Here is a 21,502-nt window from a genome sequence, read left to right on the forward strand (position 1 = left end):
TAGAATATCTATTTGTTAACCAGTCAAACTTTAAACAAAACCATATTCTAAAAAGGTAAAAACATCTTTAACTATTAATTTTAAAGAAAGCTGGTTAGCTAGTTTAGAAAGCAATTCTGGGAAGTGTACTAATTTACAATCTGGCAATAAATTAAGAACTTACAGAAAATTTTAAAAAAAAATTTAAGTTTGAACCATATTTAAAAATGAATTTAAAAAAAGACAGGCAAATAATCACAAGATTTAGAACTAGCTGTCATGATCTTGAAATCGAAAGAGGGAGGTATTTTGGGATTAAAGCTGAAGACAGAAAGTGTAAGCTATGTAAGAACGCAGTTGAAGACGAACTACATTTTCTTTTAAAATGTCCTGTTCTAAAAGATACTCGATCTCAACATCTATCTAATTTAAATTCCAAATTCAAAAATTTTTCAAGATTATCTGATGAAATTAAATTTGTTTGGATTCTTTCATCTGAAGATTTGTTTGTAACTTCAAACTCATCTAATTTATTGCACTCCCTTTTTGAAGAACGAAAGAAAATTATAGAAAACATTGTTGTTTAAAAAAAAAAAAAAAAAAAAAAAAAAATAGAAGAAAAATTTAGATAGATATATAAATATAGGAAATAAAATTGATCAGGAGTTGTCTCCCATAGACCTAGTACTATAAAGAATTATGTTATTTCTCCAGGTCACAGTGGCACCCATAACAACTATGTTTTGTCAATAACTTGGTTTATATCAGGTTAATTAGTGTAAATGTGTATTCATGTGTTGTTTTTGTTTTTTGTTGTCTAAATGTACTTTAATCATTCTAATCATTTTCTGTGCTTTATTTTGTAATTCATTCATTTGATTGTATAGCTCAAATTTTGGGCACCATGATTGGTTAATAAAATTATCTTATCTTATCTTATCCACTGGTCTGTGTCGGTTGTTTATGCAAGGCAAGGCCTATCAAAAATAAAATATTGTTTGTTTCCCTAATCCAGACCGACCCTGTAAAATTGGTGCTACTCATTAATTTGTTATGTCAAAAGTCAAATTATATTTTATTCATTTTGGAATTTCAGGCTTGCCAAATTGTCCGATAATGTTCAAGCTTTTTGGAAAATTAAAATTATTTCCCTACCTACCTACCCACACCTGGCTTGGCAGGGTTGGTATTGTGGAAACAAACAATATTTTAATTTTGGCCCAACGAAAGGATGTATAACTTACAATTGAGAATTTCTGTAGGACTGAAATTTATGAGGGACTACTATTGAGATGCATATATCCATGAATTGAAGGCATGATTCATGCAAAATTTAGATACTCAAATATAAAAAAAAGTAAGCTTTGGTATAATTGCCAATGAGACAACTCTCAAAAAGAGACCAAAATGACACAGAAATTAACAACTATAGGTCATTGCACAGCCTTCTTGTCTGATTTTGTGGTACTTTGGCTTGGGTAATTGAGCAACATATAAGTTTTCAATCTCCAAGCCTGAAGTTTTTAGTGTTGTCTCATCTTTATAAAATGAGAATAATATTGTAAAATCAATTTGATAATTATTCCATTCAACCTGTTTTACTTGAAAGATATTTTTTCATTAATTTTGTAAATTAAGTTGGATTTTTTGCTCTGATTATCTTCTATCATTTTATGTACCTCTAAATGTTTTCTTTGTTTTTTACAGGTTCTCAGGTGTTTACATTGACCAATTTTACCAAACTGATTGCATTGCCATTGACTTTGAAGTATTGAATAATCAGGTAGGTTTTTTGTTGTTTTGTTTTTTTAAATATATCATATGCAAAACTTAAGATTATTTATCAAATAGATATAGGAAGATGTGATATGAGTGCAATTGAGACAACTCCATGTTTACATGCCCAAGTAACAATTTATAAAAGTAAATCATTATAGGTCAAGGTACAGCCTTCAGCACAGAGCATTGGCTCACACCAAAACAAGAAGTTTTAAAGCCCCCCCCCCCCCCCCCCCCAAATTACTTGTGTAAAACATTCAAACGGGAAAATCAACAGTAACCTTAACCCAACTTTAAAACATACTTAAAAAATAAAAGTTACAGTGGTCATTCACGTCATTAGGTACTGAAAATATTATTTACATAAATTGTGAAGTGAAATGTACATGTATATTTAAGATATAAGCGCATTATGTTCAAGTTACACGACCAAATATTATATTATTGATTAATAATTTATAATGAATGTACAATCAGTGATATGGTTGGCCTTTTCCAAACTACTTCTACCCTTTTTTATTGAGAAAATAGGCGTCCATTTTATTACATTGGGAAATTTATAATAAACCCTGAACATGACTGGAACTACAATTTGCAGACCCCCTTTGAAGATGTAAACCCTTGTTTAAAATAAGACTCCTTATTGTGAGTGAAGATGCATAAATACAAAATGTAGACCCTCAAATCTGCACAAATAGTGATTCAGGCATGACAAATGATTTAATGAGTGATTTTCAGTTTCTACTCATACACAATTACTACTGAGACTGCACTGTTTGGGAAAAAGTAGTCTTTTTGGGAATAGATTTAAGCATATTTTTTTTTAAATTGGGAATTTTCTACAGAGGAAATTGAAAAAGCCTTTATTCTACAATAATTTATAATTAAGGCAAACAATATAATGAATATCACTGACATGTATAAAGTACTAAATTGAAAATCACTGATATCAAAAATGCAATAAAATAATCATGTTAAGAAACAATTATTAATGCGGTCGGGGTTGCATAACAGGTTTTAGCATGCAGATTCTCTGGATTGTCAAGGTCAACATCCAGTGAAATAAAGTGGTCCAGTCCTGAACTGGAATTATCAATGTTTAAAACAACATCTACAGACTCTAACATGTACATTCATATGCAATACTCACACACTTCAGAAACAGGTGATCACAATATCAGTACATCAATTTCCAAGTATATATGTACGGTAGCTAACCCCTCCCCTCGCCTGTGCTTGCTAAAATCATTTGGTATACATCCGGGTGCGGGAATTTCTCGCTACATTGAAGACCTGTTGGTGACCTTCTGCTGTTGTTGTTTTTTTCTATGGTCGGGTTGTTGTCTCTATGACACATTCCCCATTTCCATTCTCAATTTTATATATCAAAGTTAACACACTTTGATATACTGAATTTATTATAAAATATGATTTCGCATTTGGTATGAAATATATATTATTTCAGGTTTGCATATACAGGTTTTGGTCATTGTTGGTGTTTGTATGCTTAAATCGAATGAGTCAATAAATTTTAACGTTCATTGTCATCATGGTCATGTGAAAAGGTAGAACTTCCAAAAATTACAAGTTAAATAATACAAATAGTTTTTATACGTCCTTATTAATTTTTGGTATAAGAAAAATGGTATTTGAAAAAAAAAAGAAAATGCCTACCTACCTTTCCACTGTCTCAACCTTTGGGTAGGGTTTGGGCAAACCAAAATATTTTTAAGTGTGGCCCTATTGTCTAGAACTCCCTATTGGGTTTTTTAACACATTTTATATTATACATTTCCTAGTTTTGGGGTTTTCCCTTCTGTTTATTAATTGCTGTCCTCATTACTTTATAGAATGCCTAAGAGGAAGAAAAGACAGAATGTGCCATATCGTGTAGGAAAAGACGTGGAACTGGCAAATCAAAATTAGACAAAGCGCTGACTGAAATACATGCACTTACGCCAGACATTGCACCTGATGAAGATCTTTTTGCATCTGAAACAGAAGAGCTTACATGCACCAGTATGGATTCAGTCTCCTTGGATCATTCATATTTGTCTGATAACCAGACCGTGGCAGAACTTTGTTTAGATGAAGAAATTGATGTTAATCAACATATTGAACTTGAATGCCAAGAAGAATGTGTAATAGCTTCAGAAAACCCTTACGAGGCATTGAAAAGGACAATTTGTACTAGTCTTACTTTTCCATATGTATACAATACTGCTTCCAGTGACCACATGCAAATTATTGAACACTATCCATCATCAAGAAGCGTGTATGTTAAGTTGACTGTCATAATCCACAATGATTTTTCTGCTAAGTTATATGTTCACGGCATCGAACTAAGTAGAGAGCATGACATCTGGTTGGGATTGCCAAGTGTGTATGACAACATAGCCAGCATTGAAAAACTGTTATCTAAACTAAAGAGTTATACTGTTTGTAGTGGGAACCACGAGCAAGAGTTTCTAGACCTTACTCCAGTTGGTAGCACAATAGAGCATGCAACAGATGCACAGAGTTGTCGAGGTTTTAAAGAACAAGATTTCGGTGCCGTTAAAGGGACTATTAATTACTCTTCAACAGTTTGCAATGTCAGTTGTTTGTTACTAGTGCAAGGAAACAGATGCTCTCCATGTACTCGTCTTCGTCGCATTCTTATAAGCAGAAAACACCGACTTGAAGGAAAAAAAGGCTTTCTGATGGCAGCTAGTGTTGGATAATCGGTTGAAATTACCAACCGATTATCTATTACAATCGTTTGACAGCAACCAACCGACTATCGGTTATAATCGGATCATAATACCTTGCCCTTTTTTTTTTAAAGGAAATCATGTATTTAGTCTCATTGTACATGTCTTATGTGTACATTCCATATCATTGCAGAGTTTATATATTCATATTTGATCTTGTGTTTCCTTTTCATATTCTTGTGTACTAAATTATTATCCTGGTACCTTTGACAATTATCTATTCAGCAGTTAAAACAACGAATTGATAAGAATCAAGATTCATATTGAACATATTTTATCTCATAATTACAACATTAATTACCAACAGTGACACTAACATTTCTAAATTTCAATGGTGTAACTCACAAAACAATTTCAATAACATAGCTGTATGAACATTTGAATGCTTCTAATTAGGAAAAGATATATAAAGTTTTTAATTTTTAGAAATTTAAAATTAACACAAAAAAATAAAACAATTCATTTGCATTATAATATATACAGTAAACAAAGTGTATTAAGCCATTGACTGTTAATTCGTGAAGAATGCTTTTTTTCACTTTTTTGATCATTAGTTTCTGTCAACTGTGTCATTCGTACGTCTGAACTTATAATTGCAAGAATGCGGAATTATTACATAGTTGAACCGTATTCGATTCGTGATTCTTATATTTTTATAAATGGCGGACAAATTTCGAAAAATTTTCAAAAATAAACGATGTTTGGCAAGCAATTTGGAAAGGAATATGACGTTTTTGATGCAATACATGGATAAACATTTCAAAAAGTCAATTTGCAACACGTTCTAATGAAGCAACGAAATTATTTTGTCTAAAATCAGAATGATTTGTACCACTCTCAAGTAACAAGTACCTGTAATGAAAGAAAGTATTTCATACAAAGTTATTAATGTTAAATAACCTTCCATCAATCTGCAAATGCTTTTGTCACGTTTATAAAGAAGAAAATTGGTTTATTCTTTAATTATTGGATGTTTGACATTGTTACTATCATCGACTGGTTAATATTGTTTGACTGCGCATATAAAATGCAAACCGTAAATAGACCGGAAGTTGATAAGCTAAAGGTCCGGAAACTTAAACGACAATCGATTGAACAAAATCCCAATCGATCATCGACATCGCAAGGCCCAACCAACTGATTTCCGACTTATTCCGATCATCGGAACAACACTAATGGCAGCTCTCCAAATTACATTTCAAGGAAATATAAACATTGCAACATGTCAAGAGATGAACTCATTGGTAAAATTTCTCAGCAAAGAAATGTCATCACCAGTTTGCAAAACCAGATCGCACAAACTCAAAGACAGTTTCAACGAGATTTATCCGGAAGTGGTGTGACTCTAAATGCATGTCAGTCCATTGAGATGTGAGATGCTATGGCTTTATGTTCGACCGAAATGGAGAAAGCCTTCCCAGATTCCAATTGCTTTCAAAGACTTTTTTGGAGTGAACAATTTAAAAGTGTTAACGTGAAATCAGCTAAAGGAATGAAATGGCATCCCATGATAATTAGATGGTGCTTGTATCTTCGACAGAAGTCCAGTGCTGCATATGCATGATGCTTTGAGAGACTCAGGGTTTATCACTTTACCTAGTGCAAGGACTTTGTTTGATTACTCTCACTACACTAAATGTGGTAAGTTAGCTACACATATGGGTGGAATCAGAAAAAATGAGGCAAAAGTGTGACGAGCATGGTCAAAAATAAACATATTTTTGGGGGTTCAGGATTTGTCTCACCACCTTCACCATATCATTTATTTTATGAAACTTAAGTGTCCAGACAAAGCATTAAGACATTAAGAATAATTTTAACTTTTAATAACTAACAAAATCAGTAATTTGAACAAATACAACTAAACATATACACATGATTTACATCAATTAAGAATACATTAAAAGCATAAACATATTTCCTATTAATGCCAGGTTGATTAAGGAACATTTGGATACCAAATTCTCTATACATTATCGCCATCAATTTGAAAAAAATCCTGTTATAGCACTTTATGTATTGCAGATTATGAATGACCTGGTTATAAAAGTTTAAATACAGAAAAAAATTATTTAAGAATGTTAACAAAAACACCCTTTACATTAAAGACGCAACTTTTGGTAACAATCAGCAAAAAAAAATATACCAATATAGGCTACACTTTTAAAGTAATCATCTTTTTAGAAAAGCATCCATTTCTGGGATTTTGTCACACTCCTGACATATTTGACACATATCATATATATCAAAAAATATATAATATGAATGCATTTATCACATGTTGGAAGAAAAGTATCAAAACCCAGCAGGCAATTCTATCGAAATTTCATGAAATTATTGAATATATAGAATATGTTCTCTTTTTTTTTTAATCAACATAAGGGTGGAATCAGAAAAATGAAGATTTTAACATATTGGGGCATATTGTTTGCCCCATTATATTTAGGAAAGTAAATTAAATGTCAAACCAACAAGTTCAATACCAGCTAACTTGCAGCCAAATTTCATTTAGATATCTTGTACCAGCCAAAAGTTTTATTAAGAAAACATGTCAAATTTGTCAGGAGTGTGACGCTTTTTGTGTGACAGGATTTTTTTTTAATAATTTACATGTTGAGTAAAAATTATTATGATGAATGCATGTATATGAAGATGGTTTATAATCATTCTTCAATACTAGGTTTTGTAGATTATAGATTGGTGTTATCATTGCACAAATATTATGTAAATAAATATACATTATGAAAAGGTATGTACCAAGTGTGACAACTGTCAAATTTATATAATGCTTTTCATCTTACATTGTTATTTATTTTTCAGAAGCACCTGTTCCATAGAGAAGAAAAACATTTAGTGCAGCTGTGATAATCTATATGTTGAATCTACACACTTGATTTTTAGATGTCAGGAGTGTGACACTTTTTTTATACATTCAATGACATATATTGTTTAAATTTTGTATTTACTAACCTTCTTCTATCAAAATTTTGACACCAAGTAACAATGGATCATTTTTTTTAATATGTAATTAAAATTTAAACAATGTCATTGATGTATAAAAAAAGTGTCACACTCCTGACATCTAAAAATCAAGTGTGTAAGTTCAACATATAGATTATCACAGCTGCACTAAATGTTTTTCTTCTCTATGGAACAGGTGCTTCTGAAAAATAAATAACAATGTAAGATGAAAAGCATTATATAAATTTGGTACATGTTGAAAGACAGTTGTCACACTCCTGACATTTTTGGGTGCTTGTATAGAAGTTAATCCAATATGTGAATTATGCACCTCAGGATGTCTGTATAGCCTTTTATGGATAGCTTATACATGTATACAATAAATACTTACCAGTTTTACACACAAATACTCCTTTAAAATACAACCATAACACTTTAATTTAGAAATTATCAAATTTTGCCAATATTAATTTTTGGTACATACCTTTTCATAATGTATATTTATTTACATAATATTTGTGCAATGATAACACCAATCTATAATCTACAAAACCTAGTATTGAAGAATGATTATAAACCATCTTCATATACATGCATTCATCATAATAATTTTTACTCAACATGTAAATTATTAAAAAAAAATCCTGTCACACAAAAAGCGTCACACTCCTGACAAATTTGACATGTTTTTTTAATAAAACTTTTGGCTGGTACAAGATATCTAAATGAAATTTGGCTGCAAGTTAGCTGGTATTGAACTTGTTGGTTTGACATTTAATTTACTTTCCTAAATATAATGGGGCAAACAATATGCCCCAATATGTTAAAATCTTCATTTTTTCTGATTCCACCCATATATTTTAAACATGTACAATTGTGTTGGGGGGTTCTGTCTTTTCAATGTATAGAATCAATCAAACAGATAATAAATTAACATTATGAAACAAGAGAAAAAATTTAGAATTTAATTTAGAGTTCTAAAAATTTAAATATACAATATATATTCAAATAGATAATAATGCATTCCCTTTAAAGCGAAAAGAAATGGTTATTATATACATGATTCATGCTTTAATATGATTTATAAATTGCTTTTTTGAATACATGTATACTAGGCGTTAGTATGAGGTACATGTAACTTTAGGGCCTTCATCAATGAGAAAAACCAAAACACTATTATATATAATACATGTAGCCATGATAGTTGCCTGGAATTTAAAGGCTAAGCCAGGTATTACATTGTATTAAGACTATGAAGATAATTGACAGTCTACATTTTGCTTTTGTGGTTTTACAAAAGATATATATATGTGTATATTGTATGTCTCCTTATGGGGCACAATGTGATGTGGTTAAACATACATAACATATATACATTGTATGTTGTTCCCCTTAACAGTACAAAATACATCACTGTAATTATAAGTCATTCAATGTCAAAATGTTTATACATTTGAATTTCAGTAATTGCGTACATGTTCATGTTTTACAAGTTTCAGTTCTAGTAACTATATATTTGAGAAAAACATAATTGAATATATATTAAAATTGAAATTTCTCCTTCAGAAATAAACAATTCACTATTTTTTGACAATAGACAGGATAGATATATATCATGATGATTATTTAGCGTAGTTATGAATGTCGCTATAAATTAAATAAAATACTGGCGAGTTGTGGCACATGGTATGAACATTTGTCTGTTGTTGAACATATTGAAGGATTTGTCTTCTTGTTTTTGTCAAATTACTTGTTAGGTTGCTGTCTTGTTTTGATATTTGCCATTTAAATCACTCTCCATATATGTTAAAATGTAGGTCACATGTACTTTTCCTTTTAACACTGAAGAATGTTTAAAATGTGATTTTCTGAAAGATTTTTTTCTCCTTCAGGTAATGGTTATCAACCAGATGTTCTAAATATATTGAAATCAGAGGCAGAAAAGAAGGGCATGTATAACATAGATGAGCCATGGCGAAATTAAAGTACGTTGGAATACTATTTGATGAAATTCAGGTTAAATCAGAAATAGTATATGACAAATACAGTGGTGAATTAATAGGTTACTGTAATTTAGACAAAGTTGGCAACCAGATGATGGAACTTGACAAGAGTATTAAAGGAACTGAACAATCAGACATAGCCAAGTACATGCTTGTTGTAATGGTGAGAGGTGTAACTTGCGACCTACGGTTCCCATTGGCCGGTTTTCCAACAAATAGTATAACAGCAGATTTTTTGTACCCTGTTATTTGGAAGGCAGTACGCATCCTAGAGACCGGCCTTGTTGACCTAAGGGTTCTATTTATTACTTGCGATGGTGCGTCATCTAACAGAAGATTTTTTAAACTTCACAGTGAGGACAATGACTTCGTGCACTATGCAGATCACCCATATACTCATCTGACAACAGAGTCATATATTTTATTTCGGATGTACCCCATCTTATCAAAACAACACGCAACTGTTTTTGCAATTCATTCTCGCATAAGAATACTCGTAAAATGTGGAAAGACGGTAAAGATATTTCTTGGCTTCATATGCTGAATGTATTTGAACAACATTGTGAGCTGTCCTTATATAGCCCATGTCCAAAACTAACAAGAAAGCATATAGACATGTCTACATTTGGGTGCATGAAAGTGAATTTCGCAGCACAGGTACTACATGTACTAAGTTCAACTGTAGCGAATGCGTTGGAAATGCTTTATGGAGACAATGTGACAGAGACCGTTAACTTTATAAGGGTAATGAACCGCTTTTTTGACTGTTTGAATGTGAGAAGCCTGTACGAAGGTCGTAACAAAAGAAATCCTGACTTAAACCCATACAATTCTCCGAATGATGAAAGACTGAGGTGGTTGAAAGAGGATTTCCTAAATTACTTTAGTGAATGGGAGCAAGCCGTCATGAATCGAGTTGGAAATTTCACTTTGAAAGAACGAAAGGGGATGCAGCTTAGCCATCAGACTATAACTGGACTTAAAATAAGTGTACATTCTATTGTTGCAAGTGTAAAATTTTTATTAAACAGTGGTGCTAAGTTTGTGCTCACTCACTCCTTCAATCAGGATCCACTTGAACAGGAGTTTGGACATTATTGTCATAGAGTTGGTGACAACAATAACCCAACAGTATATGCGTGCCGTAGGAGCAGTTGCCTTAGCTCCAAAGAGAGGGAATATCCACCGACAGAATGATGAAAACCGTTTTGTAATTGACAATTCAAAGTTACCAAAGAGATAAACTCTAGTTGTACTCTAGTGACATTGTCATTGTTATTATGTATAAACTTCAAAAGGTTATGAATAGTTTTAATTTAGATTTTAATGTTTTCTCCTGTTTTACCAGCATGCATGAAGACGTGCTAAAAGTACATGAAAGTTCAAAGTAAATACAATATTCTGAATGTGGATCTAATAAATTCCTGTTTTATTGGTATTTTTTTAATTTTTTATTATTGTTTATGATACATGTTGTATATATATTGAACATGTATGATGTGTGTCAACAAAGGAAAACTTTACTTGTCTCTTAATATTGTTGGTAACTTAAATGTATATAGTAGGCAAGTCAATTATCTAGGATTATGTACATTTTTAAAATTTGTATATACATCATTTGTTATGAAAAAAAGTTGTTCCTTTTACATTGTACATGTTTTATGTTTGTTTAAATGACAGCTTTATGTGTCTCAGAAGTCGATAAAATAAATCTTATCTTATATAGTGTACATATTGTATAAAGTTCTACTTCTGGACACAATTTTTTTAAACATGTTTTTTTTATAGATTTTTTTTTATTGAAATTGTTGTTTAGGCCAAAAAAAAATATATGTCTGTTTCCTGTTTCCCGACCGACCCTAACTCAAACCCCCCGACCCTAAATCTTTTTATTCAAATCCGGAAAAAAATCGGTTCCGGTCCGAACCAGATCCGTATTTTACTATGCCCAAACAAAAAATGGCTGCTCCCAGCACAAATGTGCCACAATAAGCGAGTTTAAAAATGTCAGCACTTGGAGGATTATTCAATTAAAGCTTCTTTAAAGGGATTAAATCATTTAGGGGTACAGGACCCTAACCAAACATGACATATAACCGACTGCAAATCTGACAGGAAGTGCAAAAAAAAAAAAAAAAAAAAAAGAAATCCCGACCTACCGTCTGACGACCCTGATTTTTTGGCCTAGGAAGCAGGAAACAGACATATTTTTTTTGGCCTTATATTAAACCAAGTTGATTCGTATTTAATGTTGACACAAAAAATGTAATTATTTCTAGCAAAGATAATGATAATATGATTTTATTTGAACATAAACTTTGGAAATATCAATTTAATATATCTTGATTTACTGGTTTCATTTGTGCAATTTGTGTTGTGTGTATATATATGTAATATATGTTGTGTGTTTGAGATAAATAGATTTAAATGTAAATTGCTTTAGTTTTACTTTCAAGTTCTGTCTGCTTTTTATGTGACATCGATGACAAGTTTCCAGTACACATGTATATAAAAGTACATAACTTAATTTGAAGATTACCGAATCATGTGTATGGCTGTCAACAATGAGCAAAATCAATACATGTCATGCATGTACTGTACTGTATAGACGTTACTGTCAAAAACCAAACTTTTAGAAAGTTTACAAAATGAAAAGATAAAAATCCAGCCTAATCATGACTCAAACAATGAACAAAATCCAATTTGACCAACAGTTATCAACAACAACAACTAAAGCATTATCTATAAGTTAACACAATTCTCAAAAGTGCATTGTTTACCAATGATGAAACATCTGATAGCATGGTCTAAGTTGTAAAATAGTAAATAAAAAACACATTAATGTTCTACTTCTTTTAATACAAATAATTAGTTAGATATGAGCACAAAATCAACAATTTAATGATACACAGTATTTAGCAGCACTAAATTGTTCTTTGAAAGATTCTTTAAACTACATGAACATCAACACTTTAATCATGATCAGGGAAGACATATTTAAATAAAAATCAAGATATATCAATGAAAAAGCACTAGTCTACAGTTTATTATTAACAACTTCTAATTAGTTTTGGGGTATGTCTTTCAATGCCTGTCTCAAACTTGAGGATGACTTTTTGGTAGATTTGCTTGTCTTGATGGTCTTATTACGCTCAAGCCGGGCAACAGCAAAACCACGTATCCTTAGAAATAAACGGATAATGTCTTCTGTTATGGCTGAAACAATTGAACCCTCTTCATTTGCCATTAGAATGTTACAATAGTATTTGATCATGAAACTTTCCATAATATTTTCCATCAAGGGTTCAGTTAAAAGTGAATTTGCACTTAAGACTGTGCGGGTAGTCTTGCGAACAATCAGTTCCATCTCACGGACTAGCAGAAACAGAGTGTCACATGGCTTTTGGAGACCACCTCGGTCTTGAATATTGTACCATTTGCTGTATTTGGTAACAAAATTCTGACTACCTGATTTGATTGTAAAGTTTGCAATTACACCAAGTTTATGCACACTGTACCTAGAAAATTTTTTACGAAGAGAATACACAATATATCCACCTATGTAGAACAGAATAGATTGGTCATTGGCAGTAAGTTGTGATTGCTCTTTTCCGAGTTGTGTTTTTGCACCTTGGTCATCTGTGACATAATTTCTCCAATAATGTCTTCAAAAATCAATTGCCAAAATAATGAAAGTACTTTTTCTGAACCGGTTGGACAATGGTCTAGGAACTTCTGTCGTAAGGACACATCTGAACGAACCTTATGGAGTTTTCGAAAAAGGTTTTCTCTATCAATTGTTTGTGTCAGGGTTGAGTTCGACTGTTCAAAAATGGTGTAAATAACCTGATTTAAATATTCCTTAGCAGATAAATTGTTTTCTAGCTGCTGACATAAATCTTTTATCTCGTGAGGATTAACAATAAATGGGTCATTTGCTATATTGCATAGTGATGTTGGCGGTGCTGAATAAAAAGTCTTACTGAAAGTATCTTTTGACACCGGTACCTGTAAAGATACACAATTAGTAGGTGTTGAGGATTGTGTTGCTGAAACACCATTTGTAACACGAAAGTCACTGGCCCGAAGTTGTTGACCATGCTGTTTTGATGTATGCCCTCTAAAGCCCGAGATGGTTTTCAGTGTTTTGTCACATACTGGACATTGATACGTAATGTCTGAAACTTTTGCTGTGGGGCTGGCAGTTTTTTTCTTTTTAGGACTAGACACAGCGAAATCTATGCTACTATCACTATCACTTGGGTCATATTCTGTGTATTCCCCTAGCAATAGTTCTAAATCAAGATCAGTGTCCCAAGATAAAAAATCTGACATGTTAATGGGTTACACTATTGACAGGATTATTGACCGGATAATGACAGGATTTTGACAGGATGAAATATAAAAGATCATAACTTTTTTGTTATTTGATAGATTTAAAAAATATTTAAAACCCGAAAAGATACTAAACTATATTTAATGAAAATCTAAAAAAAAATGGAAAAAATATGTTTTAGAGCAAAAAAAGTTGACCGGATGGATTTCAATTGCGCCGAGATATTGCCAGGATTTTGACTATGAGGAAATATGAATGGTCATAACTTTTTTATTATTTGACAGATTCTTAAAATATTAAAAACCCGAAACGATGCTAAACTAAATTTTAATAAAATCTAAAAAAAAATGGAAAAAAATATATTTTAGAGCAAAAAAAGTTGACCGGATGGATTTCAATTGCGCCGAGATATAGCCAGGATTTTGACTATGAGGAAATGTTAAAGGACATAACTTTTTTATTATTTGATAAATTTTTAAAATATTAAAAACCCGAAACGATGCAAAACTAAATTTTATGAAAATCTAAAAAAAAATGGAAAAAAATATATTTTAGAGCAAAAAAAGTTGACCGGATGGATTTGACAGGATGAAATATTTATAAATATAAATGACCAGAACTTTTTAGTTATTTCTTATTCTTATTTCTTTAAACTTTTTTTTTATAAAAATCTTAACAAAAAGTTATTCTGCAATATTAATGAATATGTTATAAAACAATACGAAGATAAAAGACTGAGCAAAGATGATATTGACAAATACCAAAACTTGTATGACCCATTTTCCGGTATAACAAATAATGCATGTGAAAGCATGAATGCAGTTATCAAACGGCTAAATAAATATCGAGAGTTGCCAGTTGACTGCTTCGTGCTAAGCATGTTTTATTTGCAAAATTATTATATCACTGAAGTGCAAAGGGGTCTAGCTGGCATTGGAAATTATTCCTTAAGAACCGAATTTAATCATGCCTCTATTCCAAAAGATGAAATACATATTCCAAAGCAGTTAGTTCAACCTGATGACATTGTTAAGCATGTGATGGCAGAAATAGGTGTAATTCGAGACACATGCTTTAAAGAGCATATCTCAGTAGAGACAAAATCCTCCCAAATAGAGGAAGAGGCAAATACATTGCCAATAGTACCCAGTACCCAGTCTGATACTTCAGATGGGACTGAAAGCTCCTCCATGCACATTACAACTGCATATGAAGAAGTTTTATCAGACGATAGAACTTCTTCTGAAGCAGATAACCCAATACGCCATGTTGAGCCTATGCATATTGACCTAGCTGACTCTGAGTTAACAAAAACACTAGATAATAACTTGTCTCAGAAATCTTTGGCAAAGTTGACCGTTGATAATGGGCATGTGTCTTTTATTCAACAACACAAGGCATTTATGGTCACAGGAATGCGAGGAAAGGTATATGCTATAACCCTCCTCCCTAAAGAAACATGCCAGTGTCCATCTAGTACACAATGTTATCACATCCTAGCTGCCAAATTATATATTGGGGATACCATCGAAAATAAACCTAGGGTAGTAAATCTCCGCATGCTTTCTAAACGAAACTTAAAGAGAAATGATAAAAAGTCTGGTAGAAAAAAGCCAAGACCAAATGATGGTGACATTGAAATTTTACCAGCTCCAGATTCGGAGGAAGCAGAATTAGTTGAGTGTCCCCTTGAACCTCATACTCCAAAAACGCCAAAAACTCCTGCCAAGTTTAAAACTCCTATAAAGCAGAAGACTGAATCAGCCCCAAAATCTATTAAGAGATTAAGGTTTGCTGACAATATGTGCAATGAAGTTCATATAATACCAGAAACTGACAGTCCCCTTCAAGTAAAGAAAGCTAAGCTTAGTAAGGAAAGCAAGTCGCCTATACCGACAGCATGGGTTCAAGGTCTCAATTCAGACCATAACCACATTCTTCACAATAATGAATGGCTGTGTTCAGAAATTATAAATGCCTGTTGCACCATAATTTCATCCCAATTTCCAAATATATCTGGTTTTCAACCAACAGGACTTTCACCTGTATTTGATGATGAGTTCAAATCAAAAAGAAGATGGAACATTTTGACATTCGTTCTTTTTATGTCAAATTCGTGTATATTTCTCAAAATTAATTTTCTCAAATCAGCTTTGGTCATTTTGAAAGTAGACAATGACTCTTTTAGTGTAGCTTGGGTCATAGCTTTTTTCAGTTGAATAGTAGAAAAGAAACCACACAAGCTCATTAAATAAACAATTTACAACTTACACTTTGTAAAAAAGTAGAAAGGAGACCGCACAAGCTCATATCAAATGAATAACATACAATCAAGACTAATTATTTTTATTATTATAATTAATTATAAACCATCACAAGAATTAGGAATGTAAAGGTAAATGCTCAAACTAAATAAGGTTTAATCAAATTAATCATTGTTTCTAGAAAACATTTCCTTAAAAATGTAAAAACTTTGTAATTTATACGATTTTAACGGCCCTTTAAGACATATTTGATAGAAATATTTTTTTATATATTTCTTTCTTTGATTTTTGAACATCGAAGGTAATTAACAAAGTTGTGATAGTTAAAAACAAAAGAGAGAATTTCGGTCATGATGATCGAGACTATAAGAGTTCTATTTGTTTACATTATCGTAACTAACCGGAAATATTTACTTGAAGCGCGCATATTTGTAGTAGTGAGTAAATACAAGGTAAATACAAGTCTCACGATACGGGAGACTTTAACGAGATACCGCGAGACACCAATCCTTGTTAGTTATACGTCCTTGCTCTGGGTGATCGATCGATATATTGCGTGTAGGGGATAGACATGTTGTCTTACTGAAGCCAATATTGCAACACCAAGAACGGCAGATTCTTTTTATGTATGTTCAATTGTACTTAGGACTAGACAGGCGCATCAGACAACTGCATGTATTTTGCTTAATTTCAGATCATGAAAGCTAAACTCAGAATTTATAATTACATGCATGTTATGACTCTGTGACGTTCAATGATTTAAAAGACTGGTGTAAGGAAATAGAGTCATCTCGACCACAGTTTAATTCCTGGCGTTCAATTATAAATTAAGAACTTCGTCTGATTTTGGTATTATGCTCATTTCATGAGTTAGACAGTCCATATAAAGCATGATAGCGTATTGTTTTAGGTCTTGGTCGTGTAAATTATGCTCGATCGTTACCGACTCATCTCCGAGATATGAAGTCCCTTCCAGAACATCACCCACAGGTGGCAATGGAATTTGAAAATGATCATTTCACTGTACGTAAGACTAGTAAATTTCTTTCTTGTAACACAATTGATCAGGCACAAAAACAGAATAATGCAATTGTGAAGGGTGATATTGGTGCCATAGGATTAACCGAAGATCCAATTTAGACAAATGGATGGTAGATGGACCAGGAGTCAGTATACTAGAAGATTAATTTGAAGATCTACTGGTTCGGGTCATTCTAAAACAGACGAACGACATAATGAAGACTCTACAAAACACAGAAAGATATATGTAAACAGCTTTAAAGGCTTTGCAAGTATGAACGAGTTTTGAGATTAATTTCTAGAAGAGTCGTCAGATTTTTTTTAAAAATACTTCATTTAGGAAAATGTTGATTCGGAAACAGGTAAGATATGTAAATAAACTCCAAGATATTGGTTCAAACAATACGAAGATCTTTTGAAGCAAATGCAAAACGAAGGAAAACCTGCTTTTTATAACCAAATGATAATTGTTGCCTTTATTTTTTTTAGTGATTCCCACATTTGTGATGAAATTATTCATAGACAGGAATAAATTGTTACAGTCATTCCTTAATAAAACAAGTTTGATGTGTTCGTATTATATATGTTTCCTTCCAGAGGTATTAAAAAGTAGCAGTATCAAACACGGAATAATAAATTGACAATGTCTTGTTTAGCCTTTTTTACACTTTGAAAACGTTCTATATATAAATGTATTATATTCAAAATTAATTCCTGATAAAACGACAAGGAAGTTTATATGCTATGATGTCATGATAATAAACCCCTAACGGGAAGGATTGTGCCTGATGTTCATATGATGAAATCATAATCTTTCAGTCAGTTTAATTGAAGTCTGGAGCTGGCATGTCATTTAACTGCTAGTAGTCTGTTGTTATTTATGTATTATTGTCATTTTGTTTATTTTCTTTGGTTACATCTTTTGACATCAGACTCGGACTTCTCTTGAACTGAATTTTAATGTGCGTATTGTTATGCTTTTATTTTTCTACATTGGTTAGAGGTTTAGGGGGAGGGTTGAGATCTCACAAACATGTTTAACCCCGCCGCATTTTTGCGCCTGTCCCAAGTCAGGAGCCTCTGGCCTTTGTTAGTCTTGTATTATTTTTATATTAGTTTCTTGTGTACAATTTGGAAATTAGTATGGCGTTTATTATCCCTGAACTAGTATATATTTGTTTAGGGGCCAGCTGAAGGACGCCTCCGGGTGCGGGAATTTCTCGCTACATTGAAGACCTGTTGGTGACCTTCTGCTGTTGTTTTTTATTTGGTCGGGTTGTTGTCTCTTTGACACATTCCCCATTTCCATTCTCAATTTTAATTGTGTCAACCTACTATTCTATGTTTACTTATTAAATGTTTGTAAATAGTTAAGCCTTAGAAACGACAGACTGTCATTCGGGTAATAGTACAAACAAAATGGCTCGAAATTACCGAGTGCTCAAGTTATCCTCACTTGTCAATTATGTCAAAGGAGTTCACTGGTAAAATGAAAGTGCATGGATTGTGACATATTAATGTGCAATAACTGTAAAATATACTTTCCCCCAAAGGGAGCTACCATTTGATTTTTAGGGGGGGGGGGGGGGGGGGGGGCAAGGATGAAATTTGAAAAAAATAGGCAGGACAGTTTTTAGTTTTGAGTAAAAAAAAAGACAGGATGAGACACTTGCAAAAAAAAAAAGTCAGGACGACAATTAAGGTTAAAAAAAAAGTCAGGATAAACTAACAAAAAAAAAAGGCAGGACCGAACAGAGTGAAAAATAATAAGGCAGGACAAAGATTACAGCTATAAAAAAATGCAGGACAAAATTTTTCACCCCCCCCCCCCCCCCCCCATAAAAATCAAATGGTAGCTCCCTAAACATGCTAAAGTAAAAACAGTCACTAGACATAAAATAGTCGAAATCAAGGATAGACTTCAGCGAAACCAAAGAGCCGTCGGTTGATTTAGATAATATTCCATGTAATACCCTTCAACACAATCGTGCTGCGTGTATTGTGTTCAATGCAGAGAATTGATATGTCCAATATGCTTGATTAAAACACACAAAGGACACGATGTGGAAGAAATTGAAATAAAATACAACAAAAACTTGGATCATTTAAAGAAGAAGAACATTTCAAGTAATATTGACCCTTACGACCCTAATGTTATTTTTGGATCGTTTGAAAAACTAAGTATAATTACTAACCCCAAAGATATCAAATTGACTAAGATTAAAACGTATTAAACGCCACATCCGTTTGATTGTATAGTTTCAACGAGTGATAATTCAGTATGGATAAATTGCTACACAACAAACACATTGCAGCAAGTACAAACAGCACGAAAATTGACGACTGTACGTGAAAACAACGATGAAACTCTATTTGACATAAAAGTATTAAAAACAGGAAATCTGTTGTTAACTCGAGCAGAAGACAGTCATCTTTAATCTCTCAGCAAAACTGGACAAATGCATGTTGTCTATGATTTCAGCCCCTTTTACCAAAAGCTATCTATGTTAGTGATGACAATATAATCGTGAGTACAAGAGAGCAAGGAAATGTATTCCCTCCCACTGAGCAAAGTCAGCGTCAGATTGTTGTTCTTGATCAAACGGGAAAGAAAAAGATAAGCGTTATTGAATACGATAAAGACAACAAACATTTATTTTCTTTCGTCATGAGAATAATAATCGACAAAACGTTTGATATAGTGTGTATAGATGCTCTTTCATCTGGCTGTCGCAGAATTGTAAAAGTGGATAATAAATCAACTATAAAATGGGTCAATGAAGGAAACGCAGACATTAACACAGATGAAATTCCATTCGGCCCAGCCGATTTAGCCATCACACAGTTAGGAAATATCATTATAACTGAAGCAGAGACCCACTCTTTGCATATTCTATCAGAAGAGGGAGTACTTATAAAGAATTTTACGATGGAAGAAATGAACGTTTTACTTCCAATAAGTCTCGACATTGATTTCAATGGGACTCTGTGGATAGGATGTAGTACATTTAATATTCATGACAACAATGGTAAATTCCACAAACTAGAAATATCTGGTTGTTAGCAAGAATCTTAGTTTTTATCGATTTAATATACCAAGAGGCAATACAAAACAACTTACAAAGAAAAATAGAAAACTCAAGCCAAAGAAAGAAGAACAATTCAATGTCAAAACTAAATAGACTAGAGCACAGAAAACTAAGATAGAGCATAACGAACTCCATCAAAACTCTGAAGCCAGTGAAGGGATAATCTGTTCCTGTTACATGTGTGATAACCACCGTGCTACTCTTGTTTAATTAATGAGTGTAGCCGCATGTTTAATTATTAATGTATACACATTGGATGCGCTACATTTAGATCATGTAGATCTTTGACTCTTTTTTTTTCTTAAATTTCATGCATTTATTTACAATTCTAAAGGACTGGGAACGATTTAGAGCTCAGCATGATATAAATATGACTTTTATTATCGACAAGTAACCGCTGTCTTAAACAAAGATGTCTTAAGTTTTTTGTCGTACGTTTGCTGACTCATTCACTCGCTGACACCTTATCTGTAGGTATACACACATTATACCCGATCCCTTAGAAACATATTTCTGTCTACCTAGTAGTCATATGCTTGTAATTTACGCATTTTGAAATTGATGCCCAAATGATGTGTATTATTCACCTGATTTTTTTAAAAATTTAAATATACCTGAGGCTGCTATATCATGGCGTATTTTTACTGAAATCAAGAGTTACATATGCTTGATTTGATTCTCCTCTCAATAGCAACACGTGCTTATTGTAAAGTTTGACCATTCCAAGAACGATAAAAAAAAAGTACTACTATTTTGTATGAAAATGTTTGTCTATTCATCTTTTTTTCTCGATAGTGTTTTTCTTCTTTCGGTTGATTTATCAGACATCAATTTTACTTACACATAAAACGAAAAAACAACAACTGTCATATTCCTGACTTGGTACGGAAATTTTTAAATGTAGAAAATGGTGGATTGAATTTGGTTTTATAGCGCTAAACCTCTGACTTGTATGACAGTCGCATCAAATTCCATTTTATTTACATCAATGCGCGAACAAAAAAGACATGATAGGTAAAATAGTCAAAACAGTTGTACAGCAATCATCACTGTGTCACAATCTCAAAACAAACAAATATTTACCAAAAAAAAACAGAAAAAAACATCGTTTAAATTTAAAAACCACATGCATTGTTTCGCGTGTTTGGAGTCGTAAAATGTAAATGTCACATATCAAGATATATAAAATGATTTAACCGTTCAATGTTTTTTAAAAACTTATAATTTTGCATGGGGAATGGTGGTATAAAAATTCAAAAGTATGTTAGAACTAACTTCAGAAACAAACCAAGATTTAAAACTATTCAGAAGTTCATTA

At 32.4% G+C, this 21,502-nt stretch overlaps 1 protein-coding gene and 1 long non-coding RNA gene across 2 annotated transcripts; both read left to right on the plus strand.

Annotated features, from left to right (window-relative positions):
- Positions 1 to 1,673: 1,673 nt before the first annotated feature.
- On the plus strand, positions 1,674 to 4,481 carry LOC134690127 (uncharacterized). Its single transcript, XM_063550101.1, has 2 exons — positions 1,674 to 1,762; positions 3,609 to 4,481. Exon 2 carries the CDS (start codon positions 3,780 to 3,782, stop codon positions 4,479 to 4,481), a length of 702 nt encoding a protein of 233 aa, XP_063406171.1. The 5' UTR covers positions 1,674 to 1,762; positions 3,609 to 3,779.
- A 1,208-nt stretch (positions 4,482 to 5,689) lies between these two features.
- Positions 5,690 to 11,571, plus strand: LOC134691285 (uncharacterized). Its single transcript, XR_010102107.1, has 2 exons — positions 5,690 to 6,152; positions 9,365 to 11,571. It is a non-coding gene; the product is annotated as an uncharacterized LOC134691285 (long non-coding RNA).
- The last annotated feature ends 9,931 nt before the right edge of the window (positions 11,572 to 21,502 follow it).

The sequence above is a fragment of the Mytilus trossulus genome, chromosome 11, assembly GCF_036588685.1.
Source record: "Mytilus trossulus isolate FHL-02 chromosome 11, PNRI_Mtr1.1.1.hap1, whole genome shotgun sequence".
Classification (NCBI taxonomy): Eukaryota; Metazoa; Mollusca; class Bivalvia; order Mytilida; family Mytilidae; genus Mytilus; species Mytilus trossulus.

Excerpts from the sequence above, each read along its gene's own strand:
- LOC134690127 (XM_063550101.1), top strand. The coding sequence starts at position 3,780 with ATGGATTCAGTCTCCTTGGATCATTCATATTTGTCTGATAACCAGACC.